Here is a 17,209-nt window from a genome sequence, read left to right as displayed (position 1 = left end):
ATTAAGTAAACATTTTTCTTTTTAATTTCAGCACAGTGAGATTTTACTTCTTGGAATACTTTGGTCATTTTATTATCTCACTGAATTGGAGATCTGACTCAATTCAGAAAGTCATAATGCAATGGGAGGCAACTTTGAAAGCGATGGACTGGAATCGAACTCTGCAGTGTTGAACTCTTGATCCATTATTTTTGTTGATGTAACAGTGACTAGATTTTAAATAATTCGCAAAAGAATCAGAAATGAAGGTAAAAAAGTTGGGCATACACTTGAAATGAAAATATATGCAGGGCAATGGGGAAAGAGCAAGGAAATGGGACTAATTGGACAGTTTGTTTCTATGCAGACATAATGGACCAAGTGTTTTTTTTGGTTGCGCTCCTGATCTTCAGGCACCTCCTTGTGGGCTTGCTCCTGGGGTCAAGCGAAGCTGACCATTAATAGGTCCAGGCAGCAGGCGGTCGAGGGGATTGTCCGTCCGTCTTCTGCAGTTATGTTCCCTGCTGGGTGTCCCTGGAAAGGAATATGCAGTATCTGCTGGCACAATGGAGGGTTTCCATGCCTGGTGGGTACCGCGGGAAATGGTATCCGTTATCATAGAATTTACAGTGCAGAAGGAGGCCATTCGGCCCATCGAGTCTGCACCGGCTCTTGGAAAGAGCACCCTACCCAAGGTCAATACCTCCACCCTATCCCAATAACCCAGTAACCCCACCCAACACTAAGGGCAATTTAGCATGGCCAATCCACCTAACCTGCACATCTTTGGACTGTGGGAGGAAACCGGAGCACCCGGAGGGAACCCACGCAGACACGGGGAGGATGTGCAGACTCCGCACAGACAGTGACCCAAGCCGGAATCGAACCTGGGACCCTGGAGCTGTGAAGCCATTGTGCTATCCACAATGCTACCGTGCTACCCCTTTAATCACATTTTGTTTTAAGCTTCATTTGCCATTTGATGCAGTTTAGCTTAAAGAAGCTGCCTTTTAATTTATCCCAGCGTTTGTGATTGTAATTTGTTTGTTTGACACAAAGAAGCACAGTGGACCAAATAGTCACCTCCTGCGCTCTATTATTCTGACATTTTCATATAATCCTATGTTTGTTTTATTCATTTAATGAGATGTGAGCACAATTAGCAAGGTCAGTAATTATTGCCCATCCTAATTGCCCTTGAGAAGGTGACGGTGAGCCTCCTTCTTGAACCGCTGCAGTCCATGTGGTGTAGGTACACCTGCAGTGCTGTTAGAGAGGGGATCCCAGGATTCTGATCCAGCGACAGTGAATTGGGGCCAAGGGGCAAAGGGATCTGGGAGTGCCAGCTGCAGACTGAGACATTACCACCAAGGCATTATCTGTCACGTTCAGGACATGCAAAATCCATAGCACCCTTTCTGAAGAAGGTGAGCTTCAATATCTTAGCAAACTCTCATCTTGTAACCCCCACCACCGAAACAGATTAACTGGCGTCGTGCCATTTTTTGTTTGTGGGACCTCTTTGTGCACAATTTGGATACCACATTTGTCTATTAAATAAGAGGTTTCATTAGCTGTGAAGTGCTTTGGAAAGTCCCAAGAATGTACAAGTCCTTTCATTCTTAATTTGCCCTTTTGCAACTGGGAGCAAATTTGCAGAATCTTTGTCCAGGAGGTGAACGTGTTACTCAGAGTCCATGGTAACACAGAACAGCTGTCTACACACGGGTGTCTCGTATTCCTGGTGTGCAAGCGATAATGAACAAAGCATTTTGAGTGATGCATTTTCAATGGCTTCTGCCTCTTTATGTTGGCCACATCCCAGCTGACCACTTAAGACTTGGAGGTTGAAGTTCGCTGCTGCAGATCATGTATTCCATTCATTGGCATGTGCCCCCATCCAGCCACTAACAGGATATCACAAGGGAGTTTTTCATGACCTGTTGATTCTCCGTTTGCGACGAACCTTTGGTGAGTAACTCACAAGACAGCAGCTCTTTATGGAGAATGCTCAACGTGTCCAAGGAGCCCATTGTTTCTGCAAAACAAGCAAGCTGTTAACAAAAGGTGAAATCAGCTGATTGAAACTCCCTTTTAAGAATATCTCCCAGTTGCGATCCCTTACCATGTCCAGCACTGTGACAGGAGTCCAAAGTGTTCATTACGATTTTCCCCAACACCCTTCTTGGAACGTTCTGTGATCAAGCAGAATAAAAAGTGAGCAAGAAGTGGAATGTGAGGAAGTGGAAAATTGGGCGAAATTCCCCGACCCCCAGCAGGGTCGGAGAATCGCCCGGGGCCGCCGAAAATCCCGCCCCCGCCATGTCCAGAATTCTCCCACCCGCAAAAAGTCAGCATGCCGCCAATCCCGCCACCCGCCTCGGAGAATGGCGGGGGCCAGCGGGAGGCTACGGGTTTCTGTGCTGCCGTTATTCTCCGGCCCGGATGGGCCGAAGTCCCGCCGCTGGGAGGCCTCTCCCGCCGCCGTGGTTTGAACCACCTCTGTGCCGGCAGGATCGGCGGCGCGAGCGGGCCCCCGGGGTCCTGGGGGGGGGGGGGGGGGCGCGGGCCGATCGGACCCCGGGGGGTGCCCCCACGGTGGCCAGGCCCGCGACCGGGGCACACCGATCGGCGGGCGGGCCAGTGCCGTGGGGGCACTCTTTTTCTTCTGCCGCCGCGGAGGCAGAAGAGAACCCCCCAGCGCGCATGCACCGGTGGTGACGTCAGCGGCAGCTGACGCACCGGCGCATGTGCGAACCGGCGAAGGCCGTTCGGCCAGCCCCGACACCGGGCGTCAAAGGCCGTTGTTGCCGGTTTTGGTGCCAGTCGGTGTGGTGCCAACCGCTCCGGCGCGGGCCTAGCCCCTCAATGTGAGGGCTTGGCCCCTAAAGATGCAGAGAATTCTGCACCTTTGGGGAGGCCTGACGCCGGAGTGGTTGGCGCCACTCTGCTACACCGGGACCCCCCGCCCCGCCGGGTAGGGGAGAATTTCGCCCAAGGTCTGGAATCTAAAAGACAGCAAAGCACATAGCAGCAGACTTCCAGTGGTGAGCAATGAAACTAATCCACTCAACCACCCTGGAATGTGTTGCCCACTTGAAACATGCCCGCTTCGTGTGTGGGAAGAGATTCACTCGGATGTCCATCCTGACAAGTCACCAGCGTGTTTGCAAATAATTAGTGATTATATTTTACTGTTAATCACACCAAGGAATGAACCTTGTTCATAAAAGTCGATTTATACTGATGTTTTATCAAGAAAATTTGTCAGAAGAATCTAAGAAATTGAACTATTTTCTTTTGATTTCAACTGATAAAACACGAGGTACACTCTCATGTCCTGCCAGTCAATCTGGCGGAGCAGCTCACGGCAACAAAATAATGTCACCGGGTGTTTGAATGGATCTCTGGATATGCAACGGGTGGAGGCAACTTGTCACAATTAGACTGAAAAGTCAATTCAAAATCATTGCCAAAGGTTCTATTCTTCTTTCACAGAGAAAGGCCAGAGAGGCTACAGTCAGTAAAGTATAATCTGCATGTCGACAGACCATACACCAGATTCGACCATTGCTGTTCTCAAAACTGTCATCCAACTCAGTCTATACTTTAGTATGTTGTCTAACCAAAGGCCAAGCCTCCGGTGGCTACACATCAATAATAACCACTGCTGGTAGTGAGCAGGCGTGATCCCATACACCATTCCCATATCACACATGTGAATGAAGCACCTGTGAAGGTGGATGTCAATCCACGGTAATACATTGATGTAAATCACCCATTTGGAATGGCCAAGCTCTGGGCTCCCGTTTCTCGATGACTGCTCGATCACCCTTGGAAATACCACACCCATGTCCCATAACCCGCCCACCCTCACCAGCGTAAGAGGAGCGAGCCACGTAGCCCGAACAATGAAGGAGATCGACCTCCACCTGTAACAGCCACAATGGAATGGAGAGAGCCTTGAATGTCCACATACCCACCATTCGCTCACTCCGCCACAGTATCACGGTCAGCAATTAACTCAAACATGGATTCCAACCAGCCTATTTAATGCACCTGAATGAGGTAACACGAGTTCAATGTCAAATTCGTGTCCACCCAGCAGGAAACTGCTCACGCTTGGCATGTTTTCATAGAATTAACAGTGCAGAAGGAGGCCATTCAGTCTGTCACATCTGCACCGGCCCTTGGAAAGAGCACCCTGCCCACGCCCACACCTCCACCCTATCCCAAACACCTTCAACCTATCCCCATAACCCTGCCTACCCTTGGTTGGACACTAGGGGCAATTTAGCATGGCCAATCCACCTAACCTGCACATCTTTGGACTGTGGGAGGAAACCGGAGCACCCAGAGGAAACCCACGCAGACACGGGGAGAACGTGCAGATGCTGCACAGACAGTGACCCAAGCGGGAATCGAATCTGGGATGCAACTATGCTAACCACTGTGTTCCCGTGCTGTTGATGTGTTTGCTCCTTTGTACTCCATGAAGGAACTCTCCAAACTCTTCAACTTCTCCAAACCAGGATCTTTATTGCGTCTCTTGTGTTAAGATAGCAATCTGATACAGAGCACGTTATCATGAAGTCTGCTAACTACTCCTCTGGAACTTGCACCTAGCACTGATCATTCACATGTCCGTCTTATTATCCTCTCTATCTTCTTCTGAAGTTGGCCGGATGTGTCTCCCCATGTAGCGGAGTCACAGGTCACATGACCTTGGTCCCGAGACTGCATGGTGTGTCTGCACCGCCATCTGCTGGTTGGAGGTCACACACCATCCAACTATGATATAGCCCATAGGCACATCACCATACATGTTAGTAAATTGCTCTTCATTTATTTCCTGTAATCTATTCCTTCTGAGCACAGCCCCGTTGGGGTGTCCATGTGATCAGAGATAACATAAACTGGTTTGAATTTTGCCATGCATTAGGTTTAAACAGAATCACTGACTGTGGTAGGAGCGTTCTTTCTATCTCAAGGGTGTTTGGACAGAATCTCTCAGCTAATTCAGCTTAGACGACAGACCTTCAGAAACACCCGTGGGTCTGAATCTAATCCCACATGCATTCAATCCGATAACAGTACAGTTTAAAAGCAGGTGTTCATATGAGAAGGCTGGAGATGGTTACCAGCACTCGAAGCTGCTGGAGAAGCTGCAACACTTCGGTCAGTTTCTCCTCGATCAGCGAGAGGCGTACACGATCTGTTTCAACCATTTGCAATTCCATCCGCAACATTTCCACCTCCTCCCCTTTCAGCTGGAGCTCTTTAGTCATTGAACAGGTCAGCTGGAAAACAAGATAGTATTCACACTCAGACACTTAGCAGCGGAAGGAAAGACTTACATTTTTATTGCACCTTAAGGGCAGCACGGTAGCATTGTGGATAGCACAATTGCTTCACAGCTCCAGGGTCCCAGGTTCGATTCCTGGCATGGGTCACTGTCTGTGTGGAGTCTGCACATCCTCCCCGTGTCTGCGTGGGTTTCCTTCGGGTGCTCTGGTTTCCTCCCACAGTCCAAAGATGTGCAGGTTGGGTGGATTGGCCATGCTAAATTGCCCTTAGTGTCCAAAATTCTATGATTAACCTCGGACAAAAGCTCGGCACAACATCGTGGGCCGAAGGGCCTGTTCTGTGCTGTATTTCTCTATCTATCTATCTTACAGCTGGTGGCATGGTGGCACACTGCTGATTCATAGCGCCAGATTCGATTCCGGCCTCAGGTGACTGTGCGGAGCCTGCACGTTCTCCCCATGCCTGCGTGGGTTTCCTCCGGGAGCTCCGGTTTCATCCCACAGTCAATGGATGTGCAGGTTAGGTAGATTGGCCATGATAAATTTCCCCTTAGTGTCCAAAGGTTAGATTGGGTCAGAGGGATAGGTCAGGGGAGTGGATGTGGGGGTAGGGTAGGGTACTCTTTCAGAGGATCGGTGTGGATTTGATGGGTCGAATGGCCTTCTTCTGCACTGCAGCGATTCTATGATTAGTTTATGACCTTGGGACGTCTCAAAACACTTTACAGCCCTGGAAGTACTTTTTGAAGTGTAGTCACTGTTGTCATGTAGGAAATGGGGCAACCAATTGGTACACAGTCAGCTCCTACATAACCAGACCACCTGTTTTAAACAATAAGGAATAAATATTGGTTCAAATTCTGTGGAGACCTTTCCTGCTCTGCTTTGAAATAGTCCCTCTGCATTTGAGAGAGAAGTTTACATTTTATCTGAAAGACAAAAACTATTAGGCATGAAAACAATCTCTGGAGTGTCCTTGATAAAATTCCTTGCCCATGACAGAGTTATTTTTTATTTTCTCCCCTTAATCTTTAAGTCTTCCCGTCTTATGTGATGTATCCATCCATATAACTTGTCCCTTTGCCCAGCCTCTGGAGGTTGCCGGGAACCTGGCCTCGAACTAAAATCACCACAAAGTGTGTTCCAGCAATCTGCTCGAAGGATATGTCAAACCAGCTGGGGAATAAATATCCGAGGCCATGGAGGCCGAGACCACTCTAGTGCGCCTCCTCCTGGTGGGTTACAGAATTATAATAGCTGAAGTCTGGAAAGAGGCTTCAGCTGCTCCTCTGCCCAGGAAGCAGGATGAGCGAGTGGGCCATCAGAGGTAGGGCTGTTGGCGGGGGCGATGAGACAGGATAGGAAGTTTCTGAGGATGGGGAATCAAAGCACTGAGCAGACAGAAAGTGAAAATCGAGTCAACAGCATCTTGCATTAACCGGGTCCCAATGGGAGCTAGGAACCCACAAAACACAACTGTCTGGATTTGAGTCCAAGACCTAAAGTTCCCAGGAAGCGACCAGACTATATTCCCAGAAACCAGACACAATCACAGGCAACTGTGCTTTGTGGGACTGGACCATGTAAAGCGATGGAGACCATTCTGAACATCAGGGGCGGAATTCTCCCAACCCCGCAGGGTTGGGGAATCGTCCGGGGCCTTCATAAATCCCACCCCCGCTGTGGCCGGAATTCTCCGCCACCCGGGAATCGGGGGCGGGAATCACGCCGCGCGGTCGGCGAGCCCCCCCGCGGCGATTCTCTGGCCCGCAATGGGCCGAAGTCCCGCCGCTGTCAGGTCAATCCTGCTGACATGGTTTAAACCACCTCTGGTGGCGGCGGGAGCAGGCGGCGGGAGCGGGCCCCGGGGTCCTGGGGGGGGGAGGAGGGGGGGCACGGGGCGATCGAACCCCGGGGGGTGCCCCCACGGTGGCCTGGCCTGCGATCGGGGCCCACCAATCGGCGGGCGGGTCTGTGCCATGGGGGGCACTCTTTTTCTTCTGCCGCCGCCACGGCCTCCACCATGGCGGAGGCGGAAGAGACCCCCTCCACCGCGCATGCACTGGGGTGACGTCAGCGGCCGCTGACGCTCCGGCGCATGCGTGGCCTCACGCCGGCCGGCGAAGGCCTTTCAGCCAGCCGTTCGCACCGGCTGGTGGGACGGAAAGGCCGCTCACGCCAACCGGCGGGGCGCCAACCCCTCCGGCGCGGGCCTAGCCCCTAAAGGTGTGGAGAATTCCGCTCCTTTGGGGAGGCCCGACGCCGGAGTGGTTGGTGCCACTCCAGTACGCCGGGACCCCCCGCCCCGCCGGGTAGGGGAGAATACTGCCCCAGGTTTTTTTTTGTATGTTTTGAAGTAAATCTCAATAGCTAATGCTGTTGACTTAACTAAATAAAGGCAGCACAGTGGCGCAGTGAGTTAGCCCTGCTGCCTCATGGCACCGAGGTCCCAGGTTCGATCCCGGCTCTGGGTCACTGTCCGTGTGGAGTTTGCACATTCTCCCCATGTTGGCGTGGGTTTCGCCCCCACAATCCAAAGATGTGCAGGGTAGGTGGATTGGCCACGCTAAATTGCCCCTTAATTGGAAAAAATTAATTGGGTACTCTAAATTTATAAAAAGTGAACTAAATAAGGCAGGACTCCAGGCGGGTAAAACTTGCTCAGCATGTGCTGAGTCCTGTTTAAACGAGAACTGCCTGAATGAACAATAACAACTTGCATTTAAGATTTAAAAAAAACATCCGAACATTTTTCACTGAGGCGTAATCAAATTTTGAACACAAGCCAAAGGAGGAGATGTCAGGAGGGTAGCCAAAAAAGAGGGGTTTTGAGAAATGTTTCCAAACAGGGCAAAGATGTGGGAGGGTTTAAGGATTGATTTCCCTCCCATGGATCCTGGATGGTTGAAGATGGTGGGGTGAAAAAAATGGAGTGGGGATGGGGGCTGTAACAACAAGCCCGCTCTTCTGAATTAGCACTGTTGCTTCACAGCGCCAAGGACCCGGGTTTGATTCCCGGCTTGCATCACTGTCTGTGCAGAGGCTGCACGTTCTCCACGTGTCTGCGTGAGTTTTCTCCGGGTGCTCCGGTTCCCTCCCACAAGTCCCGAAAGTCCTGTTAGGTGAACTGGATATTCTGAATTCTCACTCGGTGTACCTGAACAGGCGCCGGAGTGTGGCGACTAGGGGCTTTTCACAGCAACTTAATTGCAGTGTTAATGTAAGCCCACTTGTGACAATTACAAAGATTATTATTATTTTAAAGGGAGACACTTTACCCTTCTTTTTAGGTCGTTATCTATGCTTTGAGGTTCTTCGACTTGTGAAAAACGCTCTTCTGAAATTTGGGAACCTCTGCCCCTTTAACTGTGGCATTCTTGCCCTCACCTTCTGACGTCCCAGTGTAGTGCCACCACTGATTCCTCTCTGGCAGCAACAGATTGCCTTCTTGTGGCGAGAGGCCTGCCCAACCCAAATAATGAGGCTCAACCCTGCTTGGCTTCGGACCAGGGGATCAGGTGGCAGCCAGTGTCTCAATTGTCTGCCAGTCGGAGGAATTGGCCAAGATTAACATTCAGCCTTGTGGCTCAGTGTTTTTCAGTCGCTGATTCACTTGGATCAGTCTGATTGCTCTTCCCCTTCACCTTTAGTATCTGTACGTTCTTTTTGTGGTGATCAGAATTGGCAACAACACCATTAAACAAATAAATCTTTCCTCAGCATTAAACCCTGATGACACACAAACCAACGCACTGTGCTGAGAACATTCTAATCGTGACTTCCATACCCTATAATCCACATGCAACCTGAGAGCTCAGAAATCACTTCTTCTAATGCCCGGAAACTACACAAAAAAACCCCAGCTTTTAATGCAGTTGATTCAATTGAAAATATTTACTCTCTGCAGCCATAGAAAAAGCCACGTTTATTTCCCAATGTTTCCACAGTATAAACACAGACCTAATGATTCAGCAATCTGGAAATGATTCGAAACTTTAACTCTTGTGTAGAGGGGAAAGAAGGCAAAGTAAGTACACTTTATTAACCAGCAGTGCTTTAGCCAATCCAATTCTCTTCCTAAGTGATGGGCTAAGGCAGACTACCATCTGTTTCCGTAGCTAGCAATTCTCGGAACAGGTCGCTAGTCTGTCGCCAGAGGCTCATAGCTTGAGGTGCACCACTTCACATCAAGTGTGGCTCACCAGGAGTCTCGCCCAGTCTTAACTGCCGGTTATTTGCATGTTTGGATGATTTCAGGTTGATTGTGTTACGACCACCTTCCTTGGCCATCGAGTCCTGGGGTGGGTCTCGAATCCGGAGCTTCTGGGGTGCTCTACCCATTGCGCCAGAAGACTTCCACGGGCTGAACAAGGCTGTTATTTTTTGGATTTGCGCCCATTGTTAGTTTTTCCATAATTAGCATCCATACCTTCTCTGTCTCACTCTGGAGCTCCAACAGTCGTTTCTCCTTGTTCTTTAGCTGTGCTGTGAGGTCGTGCTCTCGTTCCACCCATGCGGTGAAGACCATGGAACCACTCTCCTTGTTACCACAGCTACAGTTCTGAGACAGTAGGCGCTGTAATGTGCTACTATGGCACCTATTGGATATTACAAGAATTTAAAATAAGTCCCAAATAATGGATGCCTCCTCCCGAAATCTGCGAAAGCACAAGTACCCCACTCAACTGTTGCTTGGTAATGAGAGTGCAGTTAATATGATGCGAGCGATTATTGTGGATGTTGAATAAATACAAGAAACCGTGTGAACATTTAGGGTGGACTCAATGGTTTGAAAGAGAAAACTTGCATCTTCATAAGTTCATTCACAATCCCAGGATGTCCAGAAGTGCTTTACAGTTAATGAAGTGTTGTGTTAAGAGTGTAGACAGCGTTGAAATGTGAAAGGTGGAAGATAAATTGCACAAAGCCATGGAGCAGAAACAGCAATGAGATAAATGAGCAGATAATCTGCTGCTACTGATGTTAGTCAAGGTGTTAATTTTGGAAAGAACGGTAGGGTTAAGTTCCATGCCCTTCTTTGAAAGAATGCCATTGAGAATCTTTACGTCCATCTTATCGGGTGGGGGGGGGGGGGGGCCTGGTGGCTGCAAATGGTCCTTAACCGAACATCTGACAGCCATTGGTTAGGACGGACAAATATGAAAAATGATGAATAAGGCAATTTCACTTCCCTAAAGTTCGTATCTATAATTTTCTGGTAAGTCTGTAATAAGAATAATTCTTGAGACTTATTGCAATTGCGGTGTCAGGGCGGGAGATAGACGGTGATGCCTGAGGAGGTAATTAGCTTAGTGTAATATGATAATCTGTTTGTGAAGCAATGTCGTAACTTAATAGCTGAAACCGCAAACCAGAGTTTAAAGCAAAGTGGGACACTTTTGAAATCCGTGTGGAACAGAAGCAGAAAAGCTTTGGGAATATAGTATTGTGGAGGGGAACTAAAGATGCACTTAGCCAATAACTGTAGAGTTAATGAGCAATGATTTCGCTCAGTGCTGAGTAACGCTCACAGGCCATGCGGAGTCTTTTGCTCCAGCCTAATCTGTCAGCCTGCTAGGCACTGGGGGCTTGCAGGGTGACCTCTGTTGCCACATGTACTCAGGGAAATTCTTCTGGTCTACATATTATCTGAAGCTTGGGCTAACACGGTAGCACAAGTGGATAGCACTGTGGCTTCACAGTGTCAGGGTCCCAGGTTCGATTCCCGGCTGGGTCACTGTCTGTGCGGAGTCTGCACGCTCTCCCCGTGTCTGCGTGGGTTTCCTCCGGGTGCTCCGGTTTCCTCCCACAGTCCAAAGACATGCAGGTTAGGCGGATTGGCCATGATAAATTGCCCTTAGTGACCAAAAAAGGTTAGGAGGGGTTAGTGGGTTACCGGGATAGGGTGGGTGAGGGCTTAAGTGTGTCGGTGCCGACTCGATGGGCCGAATGGCCTCCTTCTGCACTGTATGTTGTTTGTTCTAAGACCAGATGTGGAGATGCCGGCGTTGGGCTGGGGTGAGCACAGTAAGAAGTTTTACAGCACCAGGTTAAAGTCCAACAGGTTTGTTTCGAATCACTAGCTTTCGAAGTGCAGCTCCTTCAGCAGGTGAGTGAAGAAGTGGGTTCCAGAACCATATATATTGACCGTATCTCTATATGTGGTTGTGGAACCCACCTCTTCACTCACCTGATGAAGGAGCTGCGCTCCGAAAGCTCCTAATTCAAAACAAACTTGTTGGATTGCAACACCCCCTGGCATGGGATGTGAATCTCCTGAGAAGGGAGTGACATTCCCCTTTATTCATGCTGGGTTGAGCCTGATCACACGGTGCGTACTACGCAGGCTTTAGTGTTGGTGAATGCAAGGGCAAGACCTGTAGGCTCTTTGTCTCCATGGGTGGAAGATCATGGACTGCAAGGGAGAGAGAAGGGTGGTCACAATCAGAGAGTTTTCCTTCAATGTACCTCACTCACCCTTCCCCACTGTTCACTTCTGTCATCTGACATGGTCGGATCTCTGTACATCGCTCTTCTTCCTCATCAGACGCAGCTCGCCCCTCGACTGCTCTCAGTAAACGCATCTCATCCCCGGAAAAACAGCCGCTCTCTAAATGCAAACAGACTTGATCACAGCAAGGTTTCAGAAAGTACTGGGATTAATGCAATAATGGCCCATGGCAAAATTATTTGAAACAGCATTTGTGATGCAACCACCATGTTTGCTGCGTTATAATCTTTATTATTGTCACAAGTAGGCTTACATTAACACTGCAATGAAGTTACTGTGAAAAGCCCCTAGTCGCCACACTCTGCGCCTGTTTGGGTACACAGAGAGAGAATTCAGAATGTCCAATTCACCTAACAGCACGTCTTTCGGGGCTTGTGGGAGGAAACCGGAGCACCCGGAGGAAACCCACGCTGACATGGGGAGAACGTGCAGACTCCACACAGTGACCCAAGCCGGGAATCAAACCTGGGACCTTGGCGCTGTGAAGCAACAGTACTAACCATCATAGAATCATAGAATATACAGTGCAGAAGGAGGCCATTCGGCCCATCAAGTCTGCACCGGCTATTGGAAAGAGCACCCCATTTAAGCCCACACTTCTGACCTATCCCCATAACCCAGCAACCCCACCTAACCTTTTTGGACTCTAAGGGCAATGTATCATGGCCAATCCACCTAACCTGCACATCTTTGGACTGTGGAAGGAAACCGGAGCAGCCGGAGGAAACCCACGCACACACGGGGAGGACGTGCAGACTCCGCACAGAGAGTGACCCAAGCCGGGAATTGAACCTGTTCTGCGGAGCAACTGTGCTAACCACTATGCTACCGTGCTGTCCAGCTGCTATAGCGGCGTCAGCAAAGATCATGGGCGCGATTCTCCCAACGGGAGACTAAGTGCCGACGCCGGAGTGAAAACCGCCGCATCAATTTCGTCCGCCGGGCCTTGGCGCCCGCTACAAAGCGGCAGCGCTTAAATTACGTCACCCGCGCATGCGCAGGTTGACCGGCGCCCCTGCGCGGTTGCCGTCCTCCCCGCAGGCTCCCCGCAAGACATGGAGCATTGATCTTGCAGGGAGGTGGAGGGAAAAGAGTGCGTCTTTTAGAGACGCCGGCCCGCCGATCGGTGGGCACCGATCGTGGGCCAGACCCCCACTGAGCACCCCCTGTTGCTCGATCCTCCCTCCCCCCCCTCCCCCCCCCCCCACCCCCACAGGCCGCACACGCAGCGTTCACGCGCTGTTCACGCTGGCAGCGACCAGGTGTGTTTGGCGCCGGCGTGAACCCGTCATATTGGGCAGGCCGCTCGGCCCATCCGGGCCGGAGAATCGCCACTCGACTGTTAGAAACGGCGAGCGGTGATTCTCCGAGCGGCCTGTCGTAAAACGCGGCACGCCGTTTTGCGGGGGGGGGGTGGAAGAATCGCGTGCGGGTGCCAGGGCGGCGTGGCGGGATTGTCCCGGCACTCCCGCGATTCTCCCACCCGGCGTGGGGGTAGGAGAATCGCGGCCCATATGCGCCCAATGACCAATCGGAAAGCAAAAGTCTGGTGTTGAACGTTTAAAAAGATACCTCTTCAACCTGATGCCAGCCTTCTGTTTTCCTCCCCAAAAATTGAAATTACCTTCTTTGCAGGAAGGAGCTCCATTCGGCCAGCTGCAGTATTCCCTGCTTCCGGAGACAGAATCGGCCTTCCCTGTTGGTGGACTCCGTGTTTGCTGGCAGGAGGGGTTCCAGTTCCTGCAGTATTTCTGGAAGTTCTGGGAGTGGATCGGCCGAGCTGGGGCCTTTTTGCCTTGACTTTCTTGTGACCTTGATTCAAAACACATTGCAGCATTTGTCAGTATTGGCAGACCAATATCCTCAATGTTGACGGGCGTCTTCCTTAACATCAAATCTTAATATCACATCATCTCTGCCAACTTTGAAGTTGGCTGCACAGAAATCACTTGCAGCAACTTTATTTAAATTTTCTCGGCATAGCAGCTATACTGACCACATTTATTGGCCAGTCCTACCTGTCCTGCGAAGATGATGGTGAGCATCTGTCTTCTTGAACCCCTGCATTCTGAGCAATTTTTAAAGAACTATGGAGTGATTACTGTGAAGAAGTATTACATTTTTCAGTATTTTCCCCAATATCACTGTGGCAGACTGTGAAATGGGCTTGATCGGGGAGGTGTGAACTTAATTTAACTGAAGGCAGTAGACTGCAAGGTTTAGAACACCAGAAAGGTGTTGGGCAGCTCGGTAGCCTTGTGGATAGCACAATCGCTTCACAGCTCCAGGGTCCCAGGTTCGATTCCGGCTTGGGTCACTGTCTGTGTGGAGTCTGCACATCCTCCCCGTGTGTGCGTGGGTTTCCTCCGGGTGCTCCGGTTTCCTCCCACAGTCCAAAGATGTGCAGGTTAGGTGGATTGGCCATGATAAATTGCCCTTAGTATCCAAAATTGCCCTTAGTGTTGGGTGGGGTTACTGGGTAATGGGGATAGGGTGGCGGTGTTGACCTTGGATAGGGGGTAGGGTGCTCTTTCCAAGAGCCGGTGCAGACTCGATGGGCCGAGTGGCCTCCTTCTGCACTGTAAATTCTATGTAATCTATGAAAGGGGTTAGGTGTGAAAGCAAATAGTTTGACATGGAGATGTGCAGAGTTGAGATGGAATAACAATGGGCAGCATGAATAGAAATTTACATTAGGAAGATATGGGAAGGGACTCAAAGTTAAATGTTTTATTTCAAAATGAAAAGCTGACAGTAAATGGATGGAGCAAAGTGGCAAGTTTAATTTTACCTCAAAAGTAGTTGTCATAACATGACATGAAAGACCTGTAAATTGAGCAAAAATTAACTTCTAAAAGGAAAAAGAAACATATTTAAAGAGAGGTTGCAGACTGTAAGTGGCTGTGACTAGGAGATCCTGAAGCTGTGTACACTGTAAACAGGCCTGTGGAAAGGTAGCTGTCACCACCTTCATAGAAAAGCGTCTGCAAGATTTCGATACAAACTTTGTCTCCTAGTACTGAATGAGAGAGAAAAGCCAGTATAAAACTTCCCTTATCGCAACAGTGAATATATTACTGGAACTTTTAAAGGTTAAAATCTATGAGGACTGTTGCCTAAAAGAGATGTTTCCCTTTGAGGTAGTTATGCAGAAATCTTTTGGGAAATGTTTGTAGAAGTTGTAACATGCCATTGGGCAGTCCTTTGAAGGGACGGTGACTCCCCTGTATGCATGCTCCATTTCCCCTCGGCCAAAACGACACACAGCTCACACTCACTACGTTTCCTAGAATGCATCGCAGTGAAATAGGAACAGGCACAGGTGAGTGGGGAGGTGGTGTGTGGAAGAAAAAAAAAGGAGGTTTGAATAGAATCATCTGACTGAGGTGCCTACAGAGGTAAATAGATGTGGGGGGTGACAGATGGTGAGCAATTAGAGAGAAAATCTGTTTGACTACACGTGGGGCCTCACGGTAGCATGGTGGTTAGCATCAATGCTTCACAGCTCCAGGGTCCCAGGTTCGATTCCCGGCTGGGTCACTGTCTGTGTGGAGTCTGCACGTCCTCCCCGTGTGTGCGTGGGTTTCCTCCGGGTGCTCCGGTTTCCTCCCACAGTCCAAAGATGTGCGGGTTAGGTGGATTGGCCATGCTAAATTGCCCGTAGTGTAAGGTTAATGGGGGGATTGTTGGGTTACGGGTATACGGGTTAAGTGGGTTTAAGTAGGGTGATCATTCCTCGGAACAACATCGAGGGCCGAAGGGCCTGTTCTATGCTGTACTGTTCTATGTTCTATGTTCTACTTGGCTTTGAATTTTATTTGGGGTGTGACCTCGAACTGGGACTGGCTGAGAACACGACCCTGGTAGAACCTTAACTTTCTAAACACTGACTAAGAACATAAGAACTAGGAGCAGGAGTAGGCCATCTGGCCCCTCGAGCCTGCTCCGCCATTCAATGAGATCATAACTGATCTTTTGTGGACTCAGCTCCACTTTCTGGCCCGAACACCATAACCCTTAATCCCTTTATTCTTCAAAAAATTATCTATCTTTACCTTAAAAACATTTAATGAAGGAGCCTCTACTGCTTCACTGGGCAAGGAATTCCATAGATTCACAACCCATTGGGTGAAGAAGTCCCTCCTAAACTCAGTCCTAAATCTACTTCCCCTTATTTTGAGGCTGTGCCCCCTAGTTCTGCTTTCACCCGCCAGTGGAAACAACCTGCCCGCATCTATCCTATCTATTACCTTCATAATTTTATATGTTTCTATAAGATCCCCCCTCATCCTTCTAAATTCCAACGAGTACAGTCCCAGTCTACTCAACCTCTTCTCCTAATCCAACCCCTTCAGCTCTGGGATTAACCTAGTGAATCTCCTCTGCACACCCTCCAGTGCCAGTACGTCCTTTCTCAAGTAAGGAGACACTCTTTCTGTTATGGTTTGATTGCACTGGTAAATGGCTCAGCTCTCTGTTTAAATATATAGCAAAGATAATCAATGGAAAGATAAAACTCAACAAAGACCTAGATTATTTTTTGGGTTCATTCCCTTATTATTTGGAAGCGGCTCGCTCATTTGAAGAGGACTTCACAACAATGAAGATACAGGGCGGGGATTCTCTGCCCCCCCTCCCCCCCTTCCCCCTCCCGATCACCTGTTTGGTGACGGTAGAGGCAGCCTGTCATTGGCCGGTGGCAGGATCTTCTGATGCCAGCCACAGTCCACAAAGGGTGCTTGAACTACCCCCTGACAAGATCACAACACAACTCCCTTGGCCGTGTCACAGTGGTGGGGATGAAAGAAAAAGTTAAAAAGCCAGTCACATCAGAGCCATGGAGAATTCACCGCACCAACCCGTGCCGGCGAACCTCACCTACCAAGCCAGCAAGCCACAAATCAACAAGAGGCTAAATGAATGGGCAGCACGGTAGCACAGTGGTTAGCACTGTGGCTTCACAGCGCCGGGGTCCCAGGTTCAATTCCCTGCTGGTTCACTGTCTGTGCGGAGTCTGCACGTTCTCCCCATGACTGCGTGGGTTTCCCCCGGGTGCTCCGGTTTCCTCCCACAGTCCAAAGATGTGCAGGTTAAGTTTATTGTTCGTGATAAATTGCCCTTAGTGTCCAAAAAGGTTAAATGGGGCTAATGGGTTCGGGGAATAGGTTGGAAGTGAGGGCGTAAGTGGGTCGGTACAGACTCGATGGGCTAAAGGGGCTGGTTTAGTTCACAAGGCTAAATCGCTGGCTTTTAAAGCAGACCAATCAGGCCAGCTGCACGGTTCAATTCCCGTACCAGCCTCCCCGGACAGGCGCCGGAATGTGGCGACTAGGGGCTTTTCACAGTAACTTCATTTGAAGCCTACTCGTGACAATAAGCGATTTTCATTTTCATTTAATTTCAAATGGCCTCC

At 49.6% G+C, this 17,209-nt stretch overlaps 1 protein-coding gene across 1 annotated transcript in view; it reads right to left on the bottom strand.

Moving 5' to 3' along the window:
* Positions 1–823: 823 nt before the first annotated feature.
* Positions 824–17,209, bottom strand: part of LOC119978908 (EF-hand and coiled-coil domain-containing protein 1-like) — a 28,642-nt gene continuing 12,256 nt past the window's right edge. The window contains exons 2-7 of the mRNA XM_038820841.1: positions 13,421–13,608; positions 11,763–11,895; positions 9,715–9,883; positions 5,121–5,279; positions 2,105–2,174; positions 824–2,017 (exon numbers count right to left, since the gene is read on the bottom strand). Of these exons, the coding sequence (XP_038676769.1) occupies positions 1,887–2,017; positions 2,105–2,174; positions 5,121–5,279; positions 9,715–9,883; positions 11,763–11,895; positions 13,421–13,608 (850 nt within the window). The 3' untranslated portion in view covers positions 824–1,886. The remainder of the gene's footprint in view (positions 2,018–2,104; positions 2,175–5,120; positions 5,280–9,714; positions 9,884–11,762; positions 11,896–13,420; positions 13,609–17,209) is intronic.

Source organism: Scyliorhinus canicula, chromosome 15, assembly GCF_902713615.1.
Source record: "Scyliorhinus canicula chromosome 15, sScyCan1.1, whole genome shotgun sequence".
Taxonomy (NCBI): domain Eukaryota; kingdom Metazoa; phylum Chordata; class Chondrichthyes; order Carcharhiniformes; family Scyliorhinidae; genus Scyliorhinus; species Scyliorhinus canicula.
This window is presented reverse-complemented; position numbering and strand designations above follow the sequence as displayed.